Source organism: Emydura macquarii, unplaced genomic scaffold (genome assembly GCF_026122565.2).
Source record: "Emydura macquarii macquarii isolate MOO-44397 ecotype Brisbane River unplaced genomic scaffold, CSIRO-AGI_Emac_v2 contig_2988, whole genome shotgun sequence".
NCBI lineage: Eukaryota > Metazoa > Chordata > Testudines > Chelidae > Emydura > Emydura macquarii.
The window spans coordinates 2529622-2551258 of record NW_027133125.1 but is presented as its reverse complement, the minus strand read 5'-3'; the positions used below and the strand labels follow the sequence as shown (position 1 = coordinate 2551258).

The following is a 21637-nucleotide window of genomic DNA, read 5'->3' as shown; positions in this document are numbered from 1 at the left end:
CAGGAAGTTCTTATATGTGTCATAGTAGCACTTGGGAACCCGAGTCAGGGATCAGAACCTCCAATGTGCCAGACGCTGTATGCACAAGTCACAACGAACACTGTCCCTTGCATCTGAGAGCTCACAGTCTAAGCAAAGTGCCAGCTATCTCATGAGAGCTATTTCCATGAAATTTCAGTTCAGGAGATCTGGGTTCCTGGAACAAGTACCTGGAACCAGATCCTCAACTCTGCTCAGTTGACCTGGCAGGGGGAATGAAAGTAGTTTTAAGCCATCTTTCTGCTCCCCTGATCCTGGAAGCCGATTTGACCCCAGCATAACTGAAAGCAGCCTCAGAAGTAGGCTGATAGAAACAGTTGCCTAGGGACAATTGTACCAGGCAGGGATTGCCCTGATGCATTGCTTTTTTGCCACGGGACACCCCGATGCATTGAGGGTTTGAACCAACCCGGCTTCCCATAATTGCCTCTTAAGGCAGGTGCCTGGCTTTCCTGCTGCAGCTTTGAACCTTATGGCCAGTAACCAGCTTTGCAGAGCCTGGCGTTCACAGATGAGTGGGTTGCAACAAGAGAAGTGGCTCAGTGCTGCTGTTCCAGGGAGCAGTCTGGCGGCCGTGCGCTGCAGTGTGCGTGACGATGCTGGTCCATAAAACCAAGCAGAAAACCCCCTCAGTAAGCAAAGCTTCCAAACCTGGGGAAAGGACAGGCACTTCCCCCCCCTCTCCGTGACTCTAAACGACGGCATTGTCCCTTAGCTGCTATGCCAAAAAGTGCCTGGGAGTCTCTAAAATAGAGACGTAGGCAGGTGACATCCCAGTGCCCTTTGCTGAAAGCCAAGAGATTAATTGGATTCCGTCCCCTGCTCATTAAACACAATTTCTGCAAATTAGCTGGCCGATCAATCCATTGCTCGCCAGGGGTTTCTTTTCACCTGTCCAAACAAAAGCACGTGAGGCCAAATGGATGTTAGTTGAATTCAATGGGCTTGTAACTGGGACTGACAGCAACTAATAAGCAACCTGGGAGTGAATCGAAGTAAACGGGAGCGGCCTGTGTAGTGTTTGTTTAAGTCAGCGCTGCCGTGGGAAGCATCTGCATGATGGTTATAGTTCAGGTTTTCAAAACATCCACTGGCATTATAAGGCCATGCATGGAGTAAGCAGGAAACATTAGGAAGGAACTGATGGGATAAAGTGTATGTGAAATTAGCCCCGTGGGGTGGCTAGTGGTAAGTAATGACTGTCGGACCAAGGCATTTATTTTTCCATTACTGCCGTTGTTATTACCAAAACACTGACAGGCTCTTGTAGGTTTAAGGCTGGAAGCTGATTGAATGTGGAGTTAAGAACAATGGTGGTGGTTGCCCTGTGGAATGCTGGGTATGTCCCCACTTGACTCCTGGATAGATCAGGAGAGGTACCCGGCCAGGCCGTTGGCTTGAGTCTGTTCAAGTGCAGAGTGGCGTCTAGGAAACGTGTGGTGCGAGACCCAGACGATAGTGATAACAACGTATAAGCTCTGCCCTCTTACTGGAAGTCTCTCTGAGCTTCTGTTGGAGGGGTTGATGTTGCTTAGTGTTTATTTTAAAGCTTGTTTTGCTGTGCTGTGCTCATGACCCTCACCCAGCCTGTTCTGGAGATATCCAGCGTATGCGAAGCACAACGGGGCCTCCTTTTTTCCTGAAGTTCTAGTGAGTGAGGCAGGAAGGGAGGGGAGAGGCTGGCTAGTGCAGGGAGGTTTGATGAACAAACCCGCTCGGCTCCAGAGACTTCAGTACAAACCCTGGGTCCAGTTGGGCTTCACCCAGTTGTTTTTTGTTTATTCCAGAAGCCACTAAGTTTGCAGAACTGGCAGTTTCTGCTCCAGAAAGGCCTGTGGCTGGACTAGCAGGAGGTGATCACATTCCCAGAAAGGCCCCGGGATTGGAATGGCGGGGTGGGGGCTGGGGTAGGAGTGAGGTGCATTGGCAAATTTGGAGAAGGGGGGAAATATGGCCATGACCAGCCTTTAGTCTCTCCTGGAAGTCTGTCATTTCCCCGGGTGCTGAATTCACTCTTCACAATCCAGGAAACCCTCCTAGCATATGTCCTTGAGAGAAGGTTCATTATAACGGACACCCTCAATACCTATCCATCGCAGTGAGACAACCTGTCTTGTCTTTGCTTATCTGGGCTAACGTACCTTTGAATTTTGCTTCTCACATTTACTACACGTAAAACCCCCCAAACTGCTTTCCCGTCCGTTCAGCTGGCAGCTCTCTCACCCAAAGGCCAATGCCCCAGCTGCATCAGACTGCCCGGGACGAGTCTGTTCGACCACGCCATTGCTTGGTAGGGCTGGCCTTCTGAGCAGTGTTGGTGGTCGCTTGTGAGTGGCATCTGAGAGATTTTTCACGGCTAGTGATGACGAGCCTCATGAAGTCCCCAGGCACTTTCTCCTCCACAACACCAGGCTGAGTTTCTTTGAATTAAAGTGATTGATTTTCCTAAGTGGCTGCTGCTGTGGACTAATGATGAAAACCACTCAGCTTCCTTCTCCATAATAGCTGTAATAAATTATCCCGTGCATACAGCCTTGCTGGGCTAATGTGCATTGCGCACAGAAAGTTTCTTGGCTGTCCTGTAAACTGGAACCTTGCTCCCTTTGAAGGGCTAGCGAGTCACACGCTGCAGGGCTATTCGTTGTAGGACAGTGCCTCGGGTTAGGAGACATAAGGGAACAATTACTGAGCTGGCCATACGTACACGGAGAGAGCGTGTGTGTGTGTTCTATGTGCTGGGATCGGTTCCCAGTTATCCTGGGGTAAATCCAGAGTTGTTCTGTTGTCATTGTCCAAGAACACCGGAGTTACTCTGGATTTACCACATTGTCACTGGGAATACACAGCAAGCGACTGAAAGATGCTGAGATTTGCTGGTGGACTCGCAGCTCTGTTTCCGTAATATGTTCAAGTGTTTTGTAGATCATCTGAATTTGAAATATCTGCCCAGCAGATCCGTACTTCTGTGTATGTCTCATTTTCTGCTATTTCCCCCTTATTTACCATGCACTTCTCCTTTTTATCTCTCATATGCCCATCCACTGCCACCTTCCTCCTCTGTCTCTCTCTTCCCCAATCCCAACCACCAGCCTGAAAAGAATTCCTCTAGCAGCATGCAGTCTGTGGATCCGTGTCTCGCTGACAACCCTAATGATAGTACGTTTGCTGTGGACTGGCCCAGCCAGACCACAGAGACCCAGCCAACCCAAGTAAGTGGAATCCAAGGTCAAGTCTATCCAGAATGTAGTGTTCACATGAGTATGGGTGTGCGGGGGTGGTTCTAAGGTCTGCAGGGTGGCAGCTGTGTTCTAGGACATGGAGAGCAGGAGGTCTGGGTTCTGGTTATTATTGTCTTTATATTGTGGTAGCATCTAGGACCCCTACTCTGGGACCAGGCCCCCATGATGCTAGATGTTGTACAAACACAGAACAAACAATCTCTGTCCTTGTAGCTTACAATCTAAATACATGTGCTATACTGTCAATGACCCACCTAATGCTTAAACCCTGTTCATGGGGGCCACCGTCCTGTTACGGCCTCACAACCCTTTGCAAGTAGCAAGTGCTCCTCCACTTTGGGAGATAACATTTGGGGAGGTTGAGGCACGAGGTCTCTCCCTTTACGCTGTAGCCGGCGGGGATCGAATGGGAATGGGAGGGGACGGTGGGTAGTGGAGAAGAATTCATGCACTTTAAAATCCAGGGCAGTTTCTTTTATGAAGCTGTCTGATCCTGGAGAAAACCACAGCTGTGCATTGGGAATCTTGTCTGATTGGCTCAGTGGGTTCTCGTGACCCCTTCGGGCAGCATGGAGTGTTTGGACCATCTGACTGGCAGTTGCTTGATGGTAGCTGTTCTCAAAGGATTGACAGTCTGGAAATGCAGGTTGGGAGGTTTCTAGATTAGCTGGACCCTGCTGTAGTTTTTAGGCAATTTAGGGCGCACCTTCTTGTTGTGTTTCAAAATGACATTTACTTGGTACCAGCTCACAGCCCCCAAATCTCTCTGAACAGTCACACCTGGGAGGCAGTGTCCGGGCAGGGAGAAATCGGGTGAATATTTCTCTGCAGGCATATCGCATATTGGAGCCTGTCCCTCCACCCCCTCCAAGAAGGGTGGAGCCTTCTAATAGGAGTATCGCTAACAACACCCAAATCCATTACCTTGCAAGACAGTGGAAGCCACGTTTGTGCTAGAATTATCCCAGCATCGCCAGGGGTCTGCTTCTCTTCTCACATCGACAGTGGGATCAGATCTTCAGCAGGGCAAATCACTGTCAGGGAGAGGAGAATCAGGCCCACTGGGACGCTCTGTATAAATAAGTGTTGCAGGATTGGGCCCTTAGTTTCTATGTCCTCAGTATTTCCTATAGAGACAGGCTGATCATTTTCGGCACAGGTGCCTTGTTTGTGACTTTCTGAGTGATTCATGAAGATACAGTTGATGCTACGAAGCATTTGGTCTTCCCCTATGCAGTGTGCATGTGGGATGAGCATTCGATTTCAGAGGCATAGAAATGAAGGGCTGGAAAGACCCTCGAGAGGTCACCTAGTCCGTCCCTTCCATAATGAGGCAGGACCAAGTATACCTAGACCTTCCCTGACAGGTGTTTGTCCAACCTGTCCTTAAAAACCTCCAATTTATCAAGATCCATCTGAATCACTCTACCCTCCAAAGTGCTGGCAACTCCCCTCCAGCTTTGTGTCATCTGCAAATTTGATCAGTATGCTCTCTATTCCTACATCCAGGTCATTAATAAAGAGGTTAATACCAGACCCAAAACAGATCCCTGTGGAATCCCACTTGAGACCTCCTTTCAATCTGACAGCATTCCATTAATAGTTACTCTTTGTTTGTGGTTGTTGAACCATTTATGTATCCACTTGATAGTAGTTCCACCCAAGCCCACATTTCTCAAGTTTACTTAGTCCCACATGCCATTCTGATGTGTCCAAAGCCTTGCTGAAGTCGAGGTATACTTTGTCCACTACATTCCCCCATCCACCAAACCAGTTATCCTGTCAAAGAAAGAAATCAAGCTGGTTTGGCATGATTTGTTCTTAGAAAATCCACGCTGGCTGCTATCCTCCAGGTATTTGCAAATGGACTGTTTTATGCTTTGCTCTAGTAGCTTCCCAGGTATCAAAGTCAGGCTGACAGGTCTATAGTTCCCCAGGTTCTCCTTTCCCCCCTTTTAAAACAGGCACTGTTAGCCCTTCTCCAGTCTTCTGAGATTTCTCCTGTCATCAATGAGTTGGCAAATATTATTGCCAGTAGCTTTGAGATTTCTTTATCTAATTCCTTCAGTACCCTGGGGTGAATAGCATCCAGCCCCGTTGATTTGAATTCATTCAGATTGGTCAGAAGATCTCTGATGTGTTCTTTACTTATCCTGATCTGCCCAGAGTAATTTCCTCTTTATTGTCTATGGTAACTTTGCTAGTCATCTGGTCACACATTTTTTTTGTGGGAAGACTGAAGCAAAGTAGACATTGAGCAGCTCTGCCTTTCTATCATCTTCTGTTGTCAGCTCACCGTCTCCATTGAGCAGTGGACCCACACCATCCCTGATCTTTCTTTGTGTCTGACATATTTGAAGAACTCTTGCCAGCAGTAACTCAATCTTGCCTTGGCTTTCCTGATCTTGTGTCTATGTATTCGCGCTATTCCCATGATGCTTCCTTGGTGACATGCCCCTTCTTCCATTTCCTGTCTAAATAACCCTTTTGGTTTTTAGATAGCTAAAAAACTCCTTGAGCAGTCACGTTGGCCTCCTGTGGCTCTTCTGATCTTTTCTCAGTGTGATGTTCAGCCTCTAGTATTGCATCTTTTAGGAACTGCCAGCCCCCTTCAACTCCCTTTCTTACTAATTGGTCTTTCCATGGGACTTTGCCAGATTTCAACCAACTCAGAGAAATAGTAGGCAGTGTCCTTGGTTTGCTGTTCTCATGTCCTCCTTTCCTTAGGAGCTTGAATTCTATCAGATCATGATCACTATCTCCCAAGTTCCCGACCATCTTCACATTCCCAACTAATTCTTTGCTGTTGGTCAAAACCAGATCCAAAATCCAAAATAGTTGTTTCCTCAACGTTCTGAATCAGAAAGTTGTCCCTGACACATGCTAAGAACTTGCAGGACATATTATGTTTTGCTGTAATAGTCTTCCAACAGATATCAGGGAAGTTAAAATTTCCCATTAATACTAGCTCATGTCTTGTTGCCTGCTGGTAGAATGACTCATCCACTTCCTCTTCCTGATTTGGTGGTCTACAATAGACCCTCACCATAACGTCAGTATTGTTCTATGCCCTTTTTATCCTCCCCCAGAGACTCTCAGTGGGTCTGTTGCTCACTTCCTCTTGGACCTCAGAGCAAGTGTATACATTCTGGAGTAATGGAGCAGAATTTGGCCCTGTAAATGAAAGTGCCAGTCATCTGGGTGTACCTACACATGGCTGTCTCCTTTTCTTTGGCCGCATACAGCCAAATACTATTTTATTTAGGTAAAACTCCCATTAATTTCACTAGGGGCTTTGCCTGAGACTGGATGGAGTGAGAACTACAGGGTTTATCTCCAGGCTAGCTAGATCAGTGGTTCCTGACTACTGTACCCCTTTCAGGAGTCTGATTTGTCTTGCATACCTCCAAGTTTCACCTCACTTAAAAACTACTTGCTTACAAACTGAGACATAAAAATACAACAGTGTCACAGCACACTGAAAAATTGCTTCCTTTCTCATTTTCTGTGTGAAATTTTAGTGTGTACTGACTTCGTTAGTGCTTTTTATGTCGCCTGTTGTAAAAATAGGCAAATATCTAGATGAGCAGATGTACCCCCTGGAAGATCTCTGCTTACCCCCGGAGGTACACATACCCCTGGTTGAGGACCACTGAGCTAGACTATGGAGAGCCAGGGGAAAATATGTGCAAGAGTCATTTTCCTAATTGCCAGGAGAGAGCAGCAGTGGACAGCGTAGATCTCCTTGATCTGACTAGCTGTGATCTCCGCCTGGAGAATGTAGTCTTTAAATGGATCTTTTTTCTGCGCACAGGCGCGTGCGCACACACACAGACACACTCACTCTCTCTCTGGTTTTAATGAGTGTAATGTCTCTTATGTTGCAGTCAGCGGAAACTGCTCCGGCCATCGCTGAACAAGCGGGCACAGAAGCACCTCCTGCCGCTGCTGAAGCAGCTGGGACAGAAGCCGCAGCTGGCGCTGAAGCATCTAAACCGGAAACTGACTCAGGATCTGCTTCTGTAAGAACATAGGGAAGGTGGGGGCCCGTCCTCTCCCGCCCTGCTCTTAATTTGTGGTGGTGGCTGTGGTGGGAAGAGGGCTGTGAAATGGACCGTGCCTCCTTTCCAGGAACGATCCGACGTGGAAGCTGCGTGTGCAGCTAGTATGCTCGTTTTGTGTCCCTGGAGCAGGGATGCTCCTGGTGGAGTCCCGCGTTCAGAGGCCAGACTTACACTGTGGTTTTTTTGTCTTACACACTCAAGCCAAGACCTTTAGGGAGCAGCTCTGCCGGATGAGGAATCTTCCTTCTCCCTCAACCCCTAGACCTCCTCCCATCCCCAATGTCCCAAAAGCCAAGTCAGCAGGAGTTGTGCTAAGTTTATTTTAGGTGGAATGTTGTCCCCTGCCCATCTTGTGCTTCCCACCGACCTCCATCCTGGCCTTTGCCCTCCCGGGCCTTTAATTCTTGCTCTGAGCTTGTGGCCTAGAGCAAGTCACTTAACCTCCCTGCCTCGGTTTCCCCGTCTGTAAGCGGGGCAGGATGCCCCTTGCCTACTCCACAGGGGTGCTGCAAGGCGTGAAGAAACGTAAATATCCCAGCGGCCCGGCACTGCTGCGTGTGCGTTTCACTGCTGTGACTGTGACGGGGCTACCAACATGCTAAGTATTACAGGGCGGATCCGAGATTCCCCAGAGAATACAGAAACGTCCATATTGTCCCCCCAGAATATTCAAACCGCCCCCATCCCCCAACCTAAAGGTGGCTGACAAGATGGTTCCTTACAAGCCCTGATTGCTTTATAGTATCCGCCACCGTCTCTGGTTTCCTTTTTACTCCAGTCATGGCTCCAAGCCGACATCGGCGAGCAGGCTGGGAAAACCCACTGGCAATCGATGGTGCTTGGGATCCAGGGCAGGCTGTGGCTGAATTTGGTGGGTCCCTGTGGTGGGGAGCAGTTCAGACGCTCCTTTCTCAGTGCTGCTTTGTTTCCTTTCTCCCCCTCGCCCCGTCTCCCCTCCAGAGCTCTCTGCCAGCTGTCGTAGTGGAGACGTTCCCAGCCACTGTCAATGGCACCGAGGAGAGCAGCGCCCCGCCCGAAAGGGCTGACATGCCCCCCGGCTTCCTCTTTAAGGTAGGCGTGGACGTGGGGTGGGTGACCCACCTACCCCAGAGTGAAGTGCAAGAGGCGTTACCCGCACCCAGTGCAGCGACAGCGGAACGGGAAGGCCATTGATGAGGGGTCAGGTTCGCTGTAGCCAGGCAGGAAGTGGTCTCTTTGGCCCCTCGGGGCTTTCACTCTGTGTGTGGGGCAGTGCTGGAGTCATTTCCACCTCTCCCCATCCCAGGGGTAGGGGATGGGGGAAAGCTCTAATCCCTGCAGGCTGAGCCTTAAGGGGCCCTGCAAGTGGGAGAGACGTTGAGTCGGTGTGCTGCCTACACTTCTCGGCAGGGTGCCAATTGCCATCTGCAGACGTGGTATGGCCTCCAGCTGCCCTGGGATGGGTGATGTTGGTTGGGGGTGAGCATTGGTCCTGTACACCCAGCCCTCTTCAACATGATGCTTTGTGCAGCCTCCCCTTTGTGATCTGAAGGCCTTTCTGGCCATGAACCCTGGATGAGTCAGGCCCATTATTTCCTAGGGCGGGTCAGAAATCTCTCCCCCGTCCTCAGCTCCCGCTTGGCTATTTACTCCTTCCCTCTGGTTCCCCTTTGTGCCTGGCAGGGCCCCATCTCCAGTGCAAGGACAAACCTAGTCCTGCCAAGGGCAGCATCAGTTTCTCCAGCCCGTCCAGCTAACCGCCCTTGAGGCGCCCCCAGGGAATCGCTGCTGGGGTCGGGACTAGAATTGGCCAGAGTCAGAGGCAGCAGCTGAATTTCCGGTGCTGCAGCGCCTTCTGCATTGCTCCGTCTCCTAGTGCGCACCTCTCCCACTCACACCCTTGTGCCCATCCTCCCGCAGTCTCCTCTCCTGCCCTGCCTGCAGCTGTTTGTCCGCTGAGGGAAGTTTGTGGGCACACCAGCCAGCTGTGTTTGTTTGGCTGAGAGGAAGGGGATTCTTTCCTCTTGCCCCTTTCTTCGGGGCTCTCTGTCCAGGAAGAGAGTTTGCGATTGGGGAGACGCTACAGTACATAGGAGCGCAGGCGTTGCCAGGGTGGATCAGATTGGAGGTCCATCTGGTCAGTTTCATCTCCGTCAGGGCCCAGCACCAGAGGCAGATGAGTCCACCATAAAGTACTGGGCTGGACGGACAGACACATTTCATTAAAACACAGCGCCTCCTTGCTCTCTGCTACGCAATCTCCTGTATTTACTGACACAGTCTTGCTCCTGCGTGCCCTGTAGGGTCTGTACAGTTCTGGATCAGCCCAGAGGCCCCTGACATCTAGAGTCAGCGTCTCTGGCGGACTTTGGGTAGGATGCCAGAAGCAGAGTAAGCTGAACTCTTCGGAGCAAGGGGTGGATGAGAGTTTTCAGGCGACGGTCAGTGAGGAGGAATTGCAAGCACCAGTGAGGACAGAGATGTGAATCCCAAGGGACCAAGAGACAGAAACCCAAGCAGACAAAAATAAAAAAGTCAGCTGGGGGGGGGAAAGACAAACCCTGGAGAAACCCAGTCTGCAATCCAGCCACTGAGTGGGAAGAAGAAAGTAGAAAAGCGGCAGGAGAGACCCAGGGGTGCTAGTGGGCAGCAAATTTGTCACAAGTGTTTGAGAGACCATGGCAGCAAGCTGACACAGGGCTTTTGTGAGCAGAGTTAATCCCCCTTTTCTGTCTCTGTTGTGTGACCCCTCCTCTGCTGTTTCACTCAGGTCGGAGGACTAGCGGCACTGCAGGAGGGCTTTCCTGCGTCCACAGTACAGAGTGGTCGTGTTAGCAGCTGACGAGTTATGCTCACTCAAGCATTACCCTTGACCCCCCCCTTCTGTTTAAGCCAACTCGAATGAACAGAATCTCTGCTTGCGAGCACAGGGTTTGTGCATGTGGCTGGAAGTCAAATTAAGGGCAACACACCAGTTATAACATGAGTTAACTAGGCAGGGAAGCCAGGCCCTAACAGCTACGCTGCACTCGGGATGGTTTGATTAAACAGTGGGCAAAACCAGCAGCCCAGCTGCCTGACTCATAGCCGCCACTGATCCTGTTCGGGGAGCAGCAGAGGGGGAACGGGTGTGTGATAGAGAGAGCGAGAGATTGGGCCTCAGCAGGCACTGACTAGAAAGGGCTTAGCTTTAATCACGGGCGTGCTGATGGTTTTGCTGACTGCGCTGGGGAATGGGGCCGATGCAGAGAACACTCCACGGGAGACCAAGCATTTCCTGGGATGAGCGAATCGACCCTGTTTAAAGGAACGCATCAGAGGAGATGTTCTGAGAAGTGTGACGGAGCCCCTGTAAAGCCAGGCCTTGGGCGTATAAACCACAGTGAGGGCTTAGAATTCAGAGCTGAATTTCCAAGACCCCAGACTTCTAGTTTCAGTCAGATGTGAGGGTTTGGGGATTGTCCCATAAAAAGACATAAGAGGGAGCAGTTGCGATCTGGGTCCTTATTTCACAGCTCCCGAGTTTGAAGGTGCTGGGATCTGGTTCAGCCCCATCTTGAGTTAAAACTGTCCGTGCCCCAAACTGCAGGGTGACTTGTGACCGGCAGGCATTTCATTAACTCACAGCCGCTTTGGGGGTAAGAACTGCTGTTGTGGATGGCGATGACCTAACTCCTTTTGGCCCAAGTCACTTAAACAGCGAACTCGTCAGGAAGCCTGGGTCTAAAAGCAGAAACCCGTGTACAGAAGAGCAGCTGAGTCTGAGCAGTTCATTTCCTGGGGCAGCAGAATGACTGCCTGTAAGTGATCGAGAGAGGCCCAGATCCTCAAAGGTATATGGTGCCTAACTCCCTTTGAAATCAATGGGGATTTGGTGCCTAAATTCCTTTGAGGATCTGGGCTACAATGGCTTGGCTAAAACTGGCTCGAACAAACAGGAATCGCAGAGATTGGAAAATTCTGCAATGGGTTCGATGTGCCTCATTCGGTGCCTTGTCCCCCCTGGGGGAGGTGGGCAGATGCTCATCAGAGTCCTTGTCTCTTGCAGGTTCAGGCCATGCACGACTATGTGGCCACAGACAGCGACGAGCTGCAGCTGAAGACTGGGGACGTGGTGTTGGTGGTTTCCTTCGACAACCCGGAGGAGCAGGTGAGTGGGGGGGGAGAGGGTTGGGTGGGGCGGGACTGATGGCTGGGGTCTGTCACTGGCAGCTGGCCGGGGAGCTGCCCTGATCTGGAGCGAGGGTGGGTTTTCTCCAAGGGAGAGGGTCCTGCAGAGATGTCAGCCTGGCTAACGGCGTGGAATGCAGAGTGAGGGTGGGGGAGCTCTTTACAGAAAACATCTCTCTTCTCTTTCCTGTCACTATGTCCTAACGTAGCTAGGGCTTCCTCCTGCCAGCTGAGCAGCTAGGCCGGCCTCGGGCATCTGTCAGTGCTGTTCCTTGAACAGCCAGCGGGGAGTCCCTACTTGGCTAATGCAAGGATGACCTTCAACTTCTTCCTGCTGAGCATCCCCAGCTCCCGGCACGCTGTGGGCTGCAATCCTGGGCGTGCGGATCCTGTTTACAGTGACTTTTCCCGGCAGGTGGCTTGGGGAGGAGAATCTCCAGGACTTGACCCTTAGGGCGTGTCTATGTTGCAGCTGGGAGGTGTAATTCCCAGCTCAGTCGACGTACGTGCTCGTGCTTTGGTCGAGCCAGTGTGCCAAATGTACCGGTGTGGCTCTAGGGGAACGGGTGACGGGATGGGCTTTAGCCACCTGACTCTGGACCAAGCAGCCCAGATTGGCTTGCACCCGCGGCTACACGGCCAAGTGTAGTTCACTAGCTCAGTCCAAGCCGTACGCCTCCCGGGTCCCAGCTACCGGGTGGACACACTCGAGGAAGGTCACACATTGCATTCAGAGTAGCTGTGCCAGTTTGCATTTTGGCATTGCTCTAATGTCGTTGCCCAGCAGATGGCAGTATAGTCTAAGGGTTAGAACAAAACGCTCGCCCTTCGGCTGCAGAATCCGAGACCCTCCAAGCTGTAGATGCTAAATCCAGAAGGGACCCTGTAGTGCGGTCCTCCCACCTGACTCTCCCCGAGGTGAATTAGCTGGGACTGGCTTTGTTTATTACGAGCCCTCCCTAAAAGCACGGAGGAAATCCTCCTCGCCTTGCTGAGATTCGGGGCGTCCAGTTTATGGCTGATGTGGCTGTTTTAGGAACAGGAGAGGAGGGCAGCTGCTATGAAAACGCTGCTCTGACCTCCCCACCCTGGTGGCTTTTGAAGCATTTAGGAGAATTCCCTGCTCTTTAGAACAAAGCCATGGGGCTAGGTTACCCCCCTCCCCCCCCTCCGTTTGTGTCATGCTGTCCCCTCAATGCACGAGGCCAAGACTCGTTAGGAAGCTGCAAAGCCTAAATCAGCAGGGAGCTGCCAGTCCGAGGAGGCTGGGCTTTTTATTCTAGCGGCTGCGATGTGAAATATTCAGGGAGCAGGACAAGAAAGCAAAAGGGTAAAAATCCCAAGGAGAAGCCGTATGTTCCCTGCTGATCAACACCTAAGAAAGGCTTATTGTACCGGGGAGGTTGCCGTGTGGGCAGCACTCTGGTGTGTTTTATGCCTCGTTTGTCCTCACGTGACTCCTGCCTGCTCCAGTAAAGCAAAGCAATCAGAGCAAATTGTCTGACTTGACCGTGGGCTGGGGCGCGCTAACTGAGCAGTCTGTCCCAGCTGCTCCGTTAGCATAGCCTGATGGGGCATGTAAATGAGCTGGAGATGGAGGCAGACGCCTCGCCCCAAAGAGATGTTCCGTGCCCTGCGTCCAGCGGTCATAGCACACGGTCCTCCATGCGTGCACTGGCCGTAGGGCGGGGACATTAGCCCGTCGGCAGTCTCGATGCACTTGGCTGGTGCCCCCGGAGCCTTTGCATGCTGCTGGTTGAGAGGATGCTTCCTCGTGACAGCTCCAAGCTGTGCAGAGAGAACTGCACTTGACAATAGCGTCCGCATGTCCACCCGCTGGAGCCTCTGAGTGGCCTCCTCCCCTGAAACCTCTCCTGTTCCAGACGCGCTCCCAATCTGTAGGGAACCTCAGTGCTGAATGACCTCAGCAGAGGACAAACCACACAGGAGGGGGACTGTACGTGGGTGGGGCTCCGCTGGCAGCTGTGAAGTTCCTTCTGCTGTATAGGTTATCCATAGGTTTTGAGGCCAGAAAGGATCGCTGGGATCCTGTATGGCACAGGCCAGAGAATTCCTGCCCCAAGTCCAATATCTTGTGGTCCAGCTGGAGTGCATCATAGAAGATGAGGGTTGGAAGGGACCCCAGGAGGTCGTGTAGTCCAAGCCCCTGCTCAAAGCAGGACCAGCCCCAACTAAATCATCCCAGCCAGGGCTTTGTCAAGGCGGGCCTTAAAAACCATTAAGGATGGAGATTCCACCACCTCCCTAGGTAACCCATTCCAGTGCTTCACCACCCTCCTAGTGAAAAACGTTTTCCTAATGTCCAACCTAGACCTCCCCCACTGCAACTTGAGACCATTGCTCCTTGTTCTGTCATCTGCCACCACTGAGAACAGCCTAGCTCCATCCTCCCTGGAACCCCCTTTCAGGTAGTTGAAGGCTGCTATCAAATCCCCCCTCACTCTTCTCTTCTGCAGACTGAACAAGCCTAGTTCCCTCAGCATCTCCTCCATAAGTCAGCCCCCTAATCATTTTTGTTGCCCTCCACTGGACTCTTTCCAATTTGTCCACATCTTTCCTGCAGTGGGGGGCCCAAAATTGGACACAATACTCCAAATGAGGCCTCACCAGTGCCGAATGGAGGGGAATAATCAATGCTGGCAATGCTCCTACTAACGCAGCCCAATATGCCGTTAGCCTTCTTGGCAATAAGGGCACTCTGTTGACTCATATCCAGCTTCTTGTCCACTGTAACCCGCAGGTCATCTAGAAAGATCCCTTACTCTCACTGTAAAGATGTATTCTAGATCCCATCATGCCCCAGGGGCCCACTAGCCTCTTTGCCCATGGGCCAAGTTCTGATCTGACTCTGCTGACTTCAGTGGGAGCGCTCCTGATTGACTGGTGATATGAGAACAAGTTCAGGCCTTGCCTATCTCATCATTGCTGTGCCCCGTCTCCCTGCCCCTTATGTTGTACACTGGGGGGCAGCTTTGCAATTGTGCATTTGCCTCCAGTGGGAGATGGCCTTAATTGCAAATTAAAAGAAGCTCCTTTGCCGACCTTTGCGCATCCGTTTCACCCACTCCCTTTCTGACCTCACCCAGCCCGCAGTGCATAAAAAATAATCTGGCCCATGGTATGTGATCTCTCTCTCTGCCAGGATGAAGGATGGCTGATGGGCATGAAAGAGGCTGACTGGCTCCAGCATAAGGAACTCGATCAATGTCGGGGAGTTTTCCCGGAGAATTTCACAGAGCGGGTGCAGTGAGCGCCCTGGGTTGCCAGCTGATTTCTCTGCCAGAAGAAAACAAGTTTTCCGGGAGGCGTTTTAAAAACAAAAGCAAAGCGAAATGTAAAGGAACATAAGCCTAAAAAAGTGTCAACTTTAAAGGTTGGATTCTTCTCAAAGAGGAAGGTTTTAGCAGTAAATTGAATTCAAAGTGTTATTAAAATATATACATAATAATAAGACAGGTCGAATACCCCTTTCCCCCTTTGATTTGACAGCATTTGAATTCAGAAGGCTGATGCAGGAGTGGCTTAGTGTGGTACCAGTAAATGCTGTGCTGGCTGAATTTTGGTCGTGATACCAGAAAACGAAATGGGCTCAGCTCCTCAAAGGTTCCTGACTGCCGCTGAAATCAACGGAAGTTCAGATCCCAAATACCTTTGAGGATCTGGGCCCCACTGTCCAATGCTCCGAGCTTAGAAGCAAAGATTACTCCTGGGTGGGTAGGTTCAGCTGTTTTGTATTTTAGGTTGCTGGCACGGCATCCCTAAAGTTTCAGGCACTGCACATGTTAAAACCTAAGATAGGCTAAACATCCTGTTATGCTGTTGAAAAGACATATTTAGTGTACAGTGTTCACCAATATAATGTGTGTGTGTGCGCGTGCGTGTGTTTTGTTCCTTTGAAAATGTAACATGAACTGTGATTTTATACATTTAAAAACAAACAAAGTTATCTGAAAGAGTGTGTATCGGAGTGAAATGTGTGTGGCTGGGCTTGGTCCAAATTCTTCTAAACCTAGGAGCTGGACTATCACAGCAGCACACGCTGCCCTGTGGAATGTTTTCGAAGGAATATTGTAAAATTGATAGATTAAAAAGAAAAAAATTGGACACGTTGGATTTGTTTAAATTGGTGAAATTAATTTGGTGAAATTAAACAAACAAACAAACCCAAAAGCCTGTTAATAAATCTGAAAAGTTTAGATTCATGTACGTAGGGACGGTCTTGAAATCTGGCTGTTTAGAAAGTGCAGTTTTAAGGAACGAGGCGGGGGAAAAGAAATGTGGTGACAGAATATTTGAGACATACCATTGAGAAAACAACTCTGCTCTCTGTGTTTCCGAGTGTGCGGTTATTTTTTTGTTTTTCTCCTTTCTTGAATTCTGCACGTGAAGTATCGTTAGATCCGCTTCCTCCAATCCTGTGCTGGTGAACAAGTTGAAGTCAGAGACAAGTGAACTATTTGAATACTTATTTAAAATTGCTGCATGACTTTATTATATTGTGACGAGCTAGAAGAGGTGGGACTATCACGTCAACATGGGGATGGTACTCCGGGTCCTAATACTGACACTGATCTTTCCCACACTTCTTTGCTCCTGTTTGGTCCGGGGGGTTTGTTGTATTTTAAGCAAGCAGGCTGCTGGGCAGTTTCAAAGGGTGTCTTACGCTTGTCAGAATCAACAGCTTAGATTCCCCAGAGATTCTAAAGTCCCATGAAGGTACTTTAAATGTTACTTGAATGCTGATGCAGCTGGCAAGCAGATCTGATTTTTTTTTTTTTTTTTTTTTTTTTTAAAAAGGTGATTTCCTCACCCACCCCCAAGCGCCTCTTCTTTTTGTCTTGACGGGGCTTTATAGGTGAGGCTACCTCCTACGTACTGGGACAAGATCACTGTATGAAATAACACTCTTACGTAAAATAAGCTGGCTTTAGCAAAGCATGCCAAAAACGCTGGCACAGTTAAACCACCGAGAAAAGCCCATCTTTTCTGATCTTGCATGTACTATATCAGGAAAAAAAAAAAAAAACTCCCGTAGGTCAAAAGTGTATATATATTTATGTAGCTTGTGATCTCCGTTATGCTGGTGCAAATTCAGGAACACTGGAGTTACCCCACTAGTGTAATTAATGCCAGTGGAGTCACTCTGGATTCGCACCAGTGTAACTGAGATCAAAATCCGGCCCAGGTCCCCCGATTCTCTCCATATTTTGTTATCTTGTGTGTGTGGGGGGGAATTGCTGCAACTGATATTTTTACCCTTTTCCTCCCTCCACACCACCAAACATAACACTACTCAAGAGTAACTGCTCACAACCCGGCTGTACTGTGCTGTGAGCCAGGGCTGTAGAATATTATTCTATAGTTTTAATCAGAGGTGCCTAGTGCATCTCAACCAGCGCGCTACCCTTTCAAAATCTCTGTCTTTATGCATTTGTAAACCCAATTGCTCCTTCAAAGAACAATGTTAGGGAAAAAATTATAAAGAGATACCTATATATTAAAAAAAGCAGGTTGACTCAGTTAACAGCAAGCTCTCTTGGCTTCAGTGTGTTTGTTTTTACGCAGAACTCTGTGGATTATTGGGGTTTTTTTTGGAAGATAACAAGATTATAAGTACCAGAGCTATAGTTTTGTCTCCCAAGTAATCGTTTTATTAGTGCCTAGCACCTTAGGAAGCTGTGCTGACTTCTAATTTATTGTATTTTTTTTTTTTTTTTGTCTTCTGCTGTGTTTGAACCAGATGCTTGTTACAAAAGAAATCCTTCGAAGGCCTTTTCGTTGTGTAGGGCTAACAAAGCAATCAGCTAGTGCTGTATTGTCCCCGCAGAAGTGAAACTGAACCTTCGCACAAAGGGGGACGCAGCGTTCAGCTCTGATTAATTATTTTCAAGCGCTGCTGGAAGGGGAAAGTGCCTCTCTCTCCCTCTCTCTCTCTCTCGCCCCTGCTCTCCAGTTGCTCCTGAAGAAATCTTCTCAGAGCAGACAGAATGTACCGCCAGACAATATGCATCCCATATCGGCCCGGAGCCCCCATTGCTCTCACGCCCACAAACTCAGTGGGAGTATGGAGAGCATGAGGCCTGCAGGCTGGGAGCCGCAGATTGTAAACTGCCCTGTGCAAGAATGCTCCAGCGTCGGCGGGGACTTGTATTGCAGCAGGCTGTCCTCGAGCCCCGGGGCCAAAATCAGCCCGGTGTAAGCAGGTGCAACTCCTTTATTTTACTGACCTGACATCTGCCTTACCCCAGGGCTGGATTTGAGCCTGGCAGGTGAAAAATCCTAGCTAAGGATGGAGCCAGGTACAAAGTGGGCCACTAAATTCCCCACCCCCCCTGGCTGTTTGGGCGTGTTTCAGGGGTTACAAGTCAACCGACCCTAGGGAAGCTGCTATTTCCCTGTCTGAGAAGCTGCTGCTGGGGAGCGTTACTGAATCAACAAAGGATTTCTCTCCCCAACCCCTCCACCAGCTGGTTCTGTTGGCTTGGTTAGACGGGAGCCCTTGCCCTGCGGTTGGTCCTAGGCACGTCTTCCCCTCCAGCGTGAGTGTGAGCCCCTTGCCTTGTCCCAGAGGGCGGCAGTCACTCAGCCACTCGATAGTGAAGAAATAAGGGTCAGCGATACGAGGCTATTACCTGGAATTCCAGGAGTAGGCTGCTACCACGGGCCATGAGCAAGTGTGGCTCCTACGCGTGCCAGGCCTTTTCTCTTGGCTAATTGCCCTGTGCATTGCTTCGCTGGGCAGGCCAGCCGGCAAAGAGAAAAGGCTCCTGCAGCCGGGGTTTCAAGCACCCTGAGCCAGTCTGCCCTGATGATTTTCTTGACTTTCCCAGTTCTCAAAGGGCCTGAGCCAAAGCCTACGCGAGTTCAGGGGCGTCTGTCCATTGGCTTGAGCTTTGGATTGGGACTCGCATGTCTGTTGTCCTGTGTGGCGTCAGTTTATAGGGTGGGTTTAGTTTCAGAGCAATATAAGGGCTCCAATTTGAGGGGAAAGCGAGGAGGGTGGGGGATGGCCAGGAGAGGCATAGATCATCTTGAAATCATTTCAGGTTGGTGGCCTCTGCTCTGCCCCTCATTAGCCCTGAACGGGGGGACCTGTTGCGGAGACGCATTGCTGTGAAAATCCCTGAGAATAACAATTGCGCTGTAGTCTTTCTTGCTCAGGGCAGCGTGGTCGGAGCCTCTCTGCTTGGTGCGAAGGGGAATCACACCCCCCGGGAGCACGTGCCTTCTCTTTCCTTGGCAAGCCGGTAGGTCCCTACGCTGAGTCACTCACCTGGATGCTTTGGGCACTGCACGATCCATCCTGGAAGAGGCTGGGGCGCCTTCTGCAACACGCTCCACTCCTCCTGACGTCAGGGGAGGCAGCTGTGAGGCCCCTCAGCACCTTGCAGGCAGGACACGCAGAAGTGGGGGCCCATGTGCTGCCACTTTTAACACAAAGCCTGGTGCGGGGGGGTTACTATGAGCTCATCCCTTTCTCCAAATCCCCGGTCCTTGCTGCAGAACCCAGCAGGCACTGCTCTCCACCGAGCAGCCTGCCAGTCCCCTTTGCAATAGCTTGTGTGTCGCTGTGAGAGCCGGAGAACGCCTGAGCATCCACCTCTCTCCTCCGGCCCCTTGCAGGCGCTCAGCACCTGCTTGCTGAATTGAGGCCATCATGGGCCAGAATGCAAGTGACGAAGCTCGTATACGTCAAACGAATCTTATGCATTTGCTGGAGTGCTTTGCTGAAGCGGGGCCTGTGAGCCGTATTCAGCGTTGACTCGTTCCCCGTGCATCCCTGTCGCTGAACTGGAGCGACCCTGGGACAAGTTTATCCCATGAGATGTGACGTTTAACCTCCTGGTCTGTGTTACGAATGGCCCCATCCAGTGGCGACTAGGCAGTGGAACAGAGGCATGGGTGAACGCGGAGGAAGCTGCCACTGAGCCGCTGTGGCGCAGCTGGCCACACGGCGAAGGCCTCTCGATGCTAGGTGCGATGCTAGGCCAGCGAGCTGTTAGCAAACAAAGGGCCCAGTACTGCATTGCCTGCACACTCCAGCCTGCCATAGACCAGGAATGGCCCCCCCTGTGACATCACGGGATGTTGGGGTGCTCCCGGAGCACAAGCTCAGATTGAACCCCCTGCACCCCGTTATGTCACGGACACCTGTACAGCACGGATGCCAGCCGCTGGCCAGTCACCACCGCTACTGGTGGTAGGGTTGTGTAGTCCCGGAGTCAGTGACCACACAAGGCAGCTGGGCACGGCTCCTCCTATGGGAGTTAGAGGACTGGATCCTCAAAGGGATTGAGGCACCTGAGTCTGACTCTGTGCAGGCCCAGGGACTTGCAGACAGGTGACAGGCGGGGGGGAGGCTTTGTTTTTCCCAGTTGCCCCGGCTCTCCCCAGCTCTAATGTGATGTAGTGGCATGGGGGCATTGCAGAGGGCACCTTCCCGTCAGCATGAAGCCAGAAGATACCTGAGCTCCGCTCATGCAGTGAACAAGGTGTGATGCTATTAGGCCGGGCTGAGGTCAGAAAAAGAAAGCAAGCGATTGCTCGTTAGGGCTGGCTGGGTGAGGCCCTTTCTTGCACTGCAGACCGCATGCCCCATAGCACACGAGGCACGGGGGGGATGATTTCCATACACCTCACCCCCTCTGTCCTCTGGGGACGTGGACAGTTCCCGAGTAGCCGGCGCCCCACGCTATCACACACTGCAGCGGGGAGGCAGATTTTGAGCCCAAGGGACATTCCGCCTATGGCTCCGGGCCTTAAAAAGGTAGCGTTTGAAGCCTTTCAAAGGTCTGAGCCTGTCTTCGACTGCTTGCGGGGGTGGAGAGGGGCCAGGGACGCCCCCAATTACATTATTTCTCCTTGTGAGGGAGTGAGCGTGGCAGTCTTTTATTAAAACAACTCCACGGTGAAACTCCAGCTTTCAGACTGTTCTCTGTGGGCTTGTATTTTGACGTGGCGTCTGGCTCTAATTCTCTCATATGCTGCTAACGCTGTCTGCTAGGCCATGCTCCACTTAGGTGGCCATTACTTGAGGGTTGCCAGCTGCAGCCCTTGGTTTCACATGGCTTTTCTTTAACCGAGTCCTTTTGCAATGGCTTTGATGCTGTACTGACCATCTCTTTGCCTTCTCGTCATGCAGGCTCTGAATTTAACTTGCAGTGATGCCCAGCGATGTTTGTTTGTTTGTTTTGTTTTATTTTAATTTTGGTTTTGTTCTACAAACCTGAACCGTTCCCCCTGTATTCGGAGCTGTGACTACCGGTGCCAGTGCCATGTACTAGATTAATTTGTCCCGTTTGTTCTTTGGCAATGTTCAGAAATACAATGTTGTGTCATCCTACGGCCTGTGTCAGTCATTTCACTTTTCAGGAGAGCAAAACCATTGGGAACACCTTTCCTCTTAAAGAGCAACATGCGGAGTCGTAGAGTCGGGTCAGACGGGATTACGGCTGATCACCTGCTTCTCACAGGCCACCAATGCCAACTCCCTGCCTAGAGCCCAGGGGATTAAACTAAAGTATTTACAGCCCTCAGGAGATTGAACCATTGCATACCACTGGCACAGCACAGAAGGGAATGAGGTGGCAGGGGATGGATATGTGCAACTGATGGTGAAAGTTAGCTATATTACTGCACTGCTTAAGAGCGCCAGCCATGGTGCTAGGTGCTGTACAAACACAGGCTAAAGACAGTCCTCAGCCCGTGGAGTTTACAATCCAAGTATTACATAGAATCATAGAGCTGGAAGGGACCTCAGGAGGTATCTAGTCCAACCCCTTCCTCAAAGCAGGACCAACCCCAACTAAATCAGCCCAGCCAGGGCTTTGTCAAGTCTTAGCTTAAAAACCTCTAAGAATGGAGATTCCACCACCTCCCTAGGTAACCCATTCCAGTGCTTCACCACCCTCCTAGTGAAAAAACTTTTTCCTAATGTCCAACCTAGACCTCCTCGACTACAACTGGAGACCATTGCTCCTTGTTCTGTCATCTGCCACCACCGAGAACAGCCTAGCCCCATCCTCCCTGGAACCTCCTTTCAGGTAGTTAAAGGCTGCTATCAAATCCCCCTCATTCTTCTCTTTTGCAGACTGAACAAGCCTAGGTTCCTCAGCCTCTCGTCAT

At 50.7% G+C, this 21637-nt stretch overlaps 1 protein-coding gene across 5 annotated transcripts in view; it reads left to right on the top strand.

Annotated features, from left to right (window-relative positions):
• The window catches only part of BIN1 (bridging integrator 1), a 138827-nt gene extending 117972 nt beyond the window's left edge, over positions 1–20855 (top strand). For 4 of the 5 annotated variants that reach the window (XM_067529450.1, XM_067529451.1, XM_067529452.1 and 1 more), the window contains 5 exons: positions 3129–3248; positions 7166–7300; positions 8303–8413; positions 11370–11471; positions 14655–20855. In XM_067529450.1, coding sequence (XP_067385551.1) covers positions 3129–3248; positions 7166–7300; positions 8303–8413; positions 11370–11471; positions 14655–14762 — 576 coding nt within the window. In that variant the 3' untranslated portion in view covers positions 14763–20855. The remainder of the gene's footprint in view (positions 1–3128; positions 3249–7165; positions 7301–8302; positions 8414–11369; positions 11472–14654) is intronic. The other variant, XM_067529453.1, reaches the window with a different exon arrangement.
• The last annotated feature ends 782 nt before the right edge of the window (positions 20856–21637 follow it).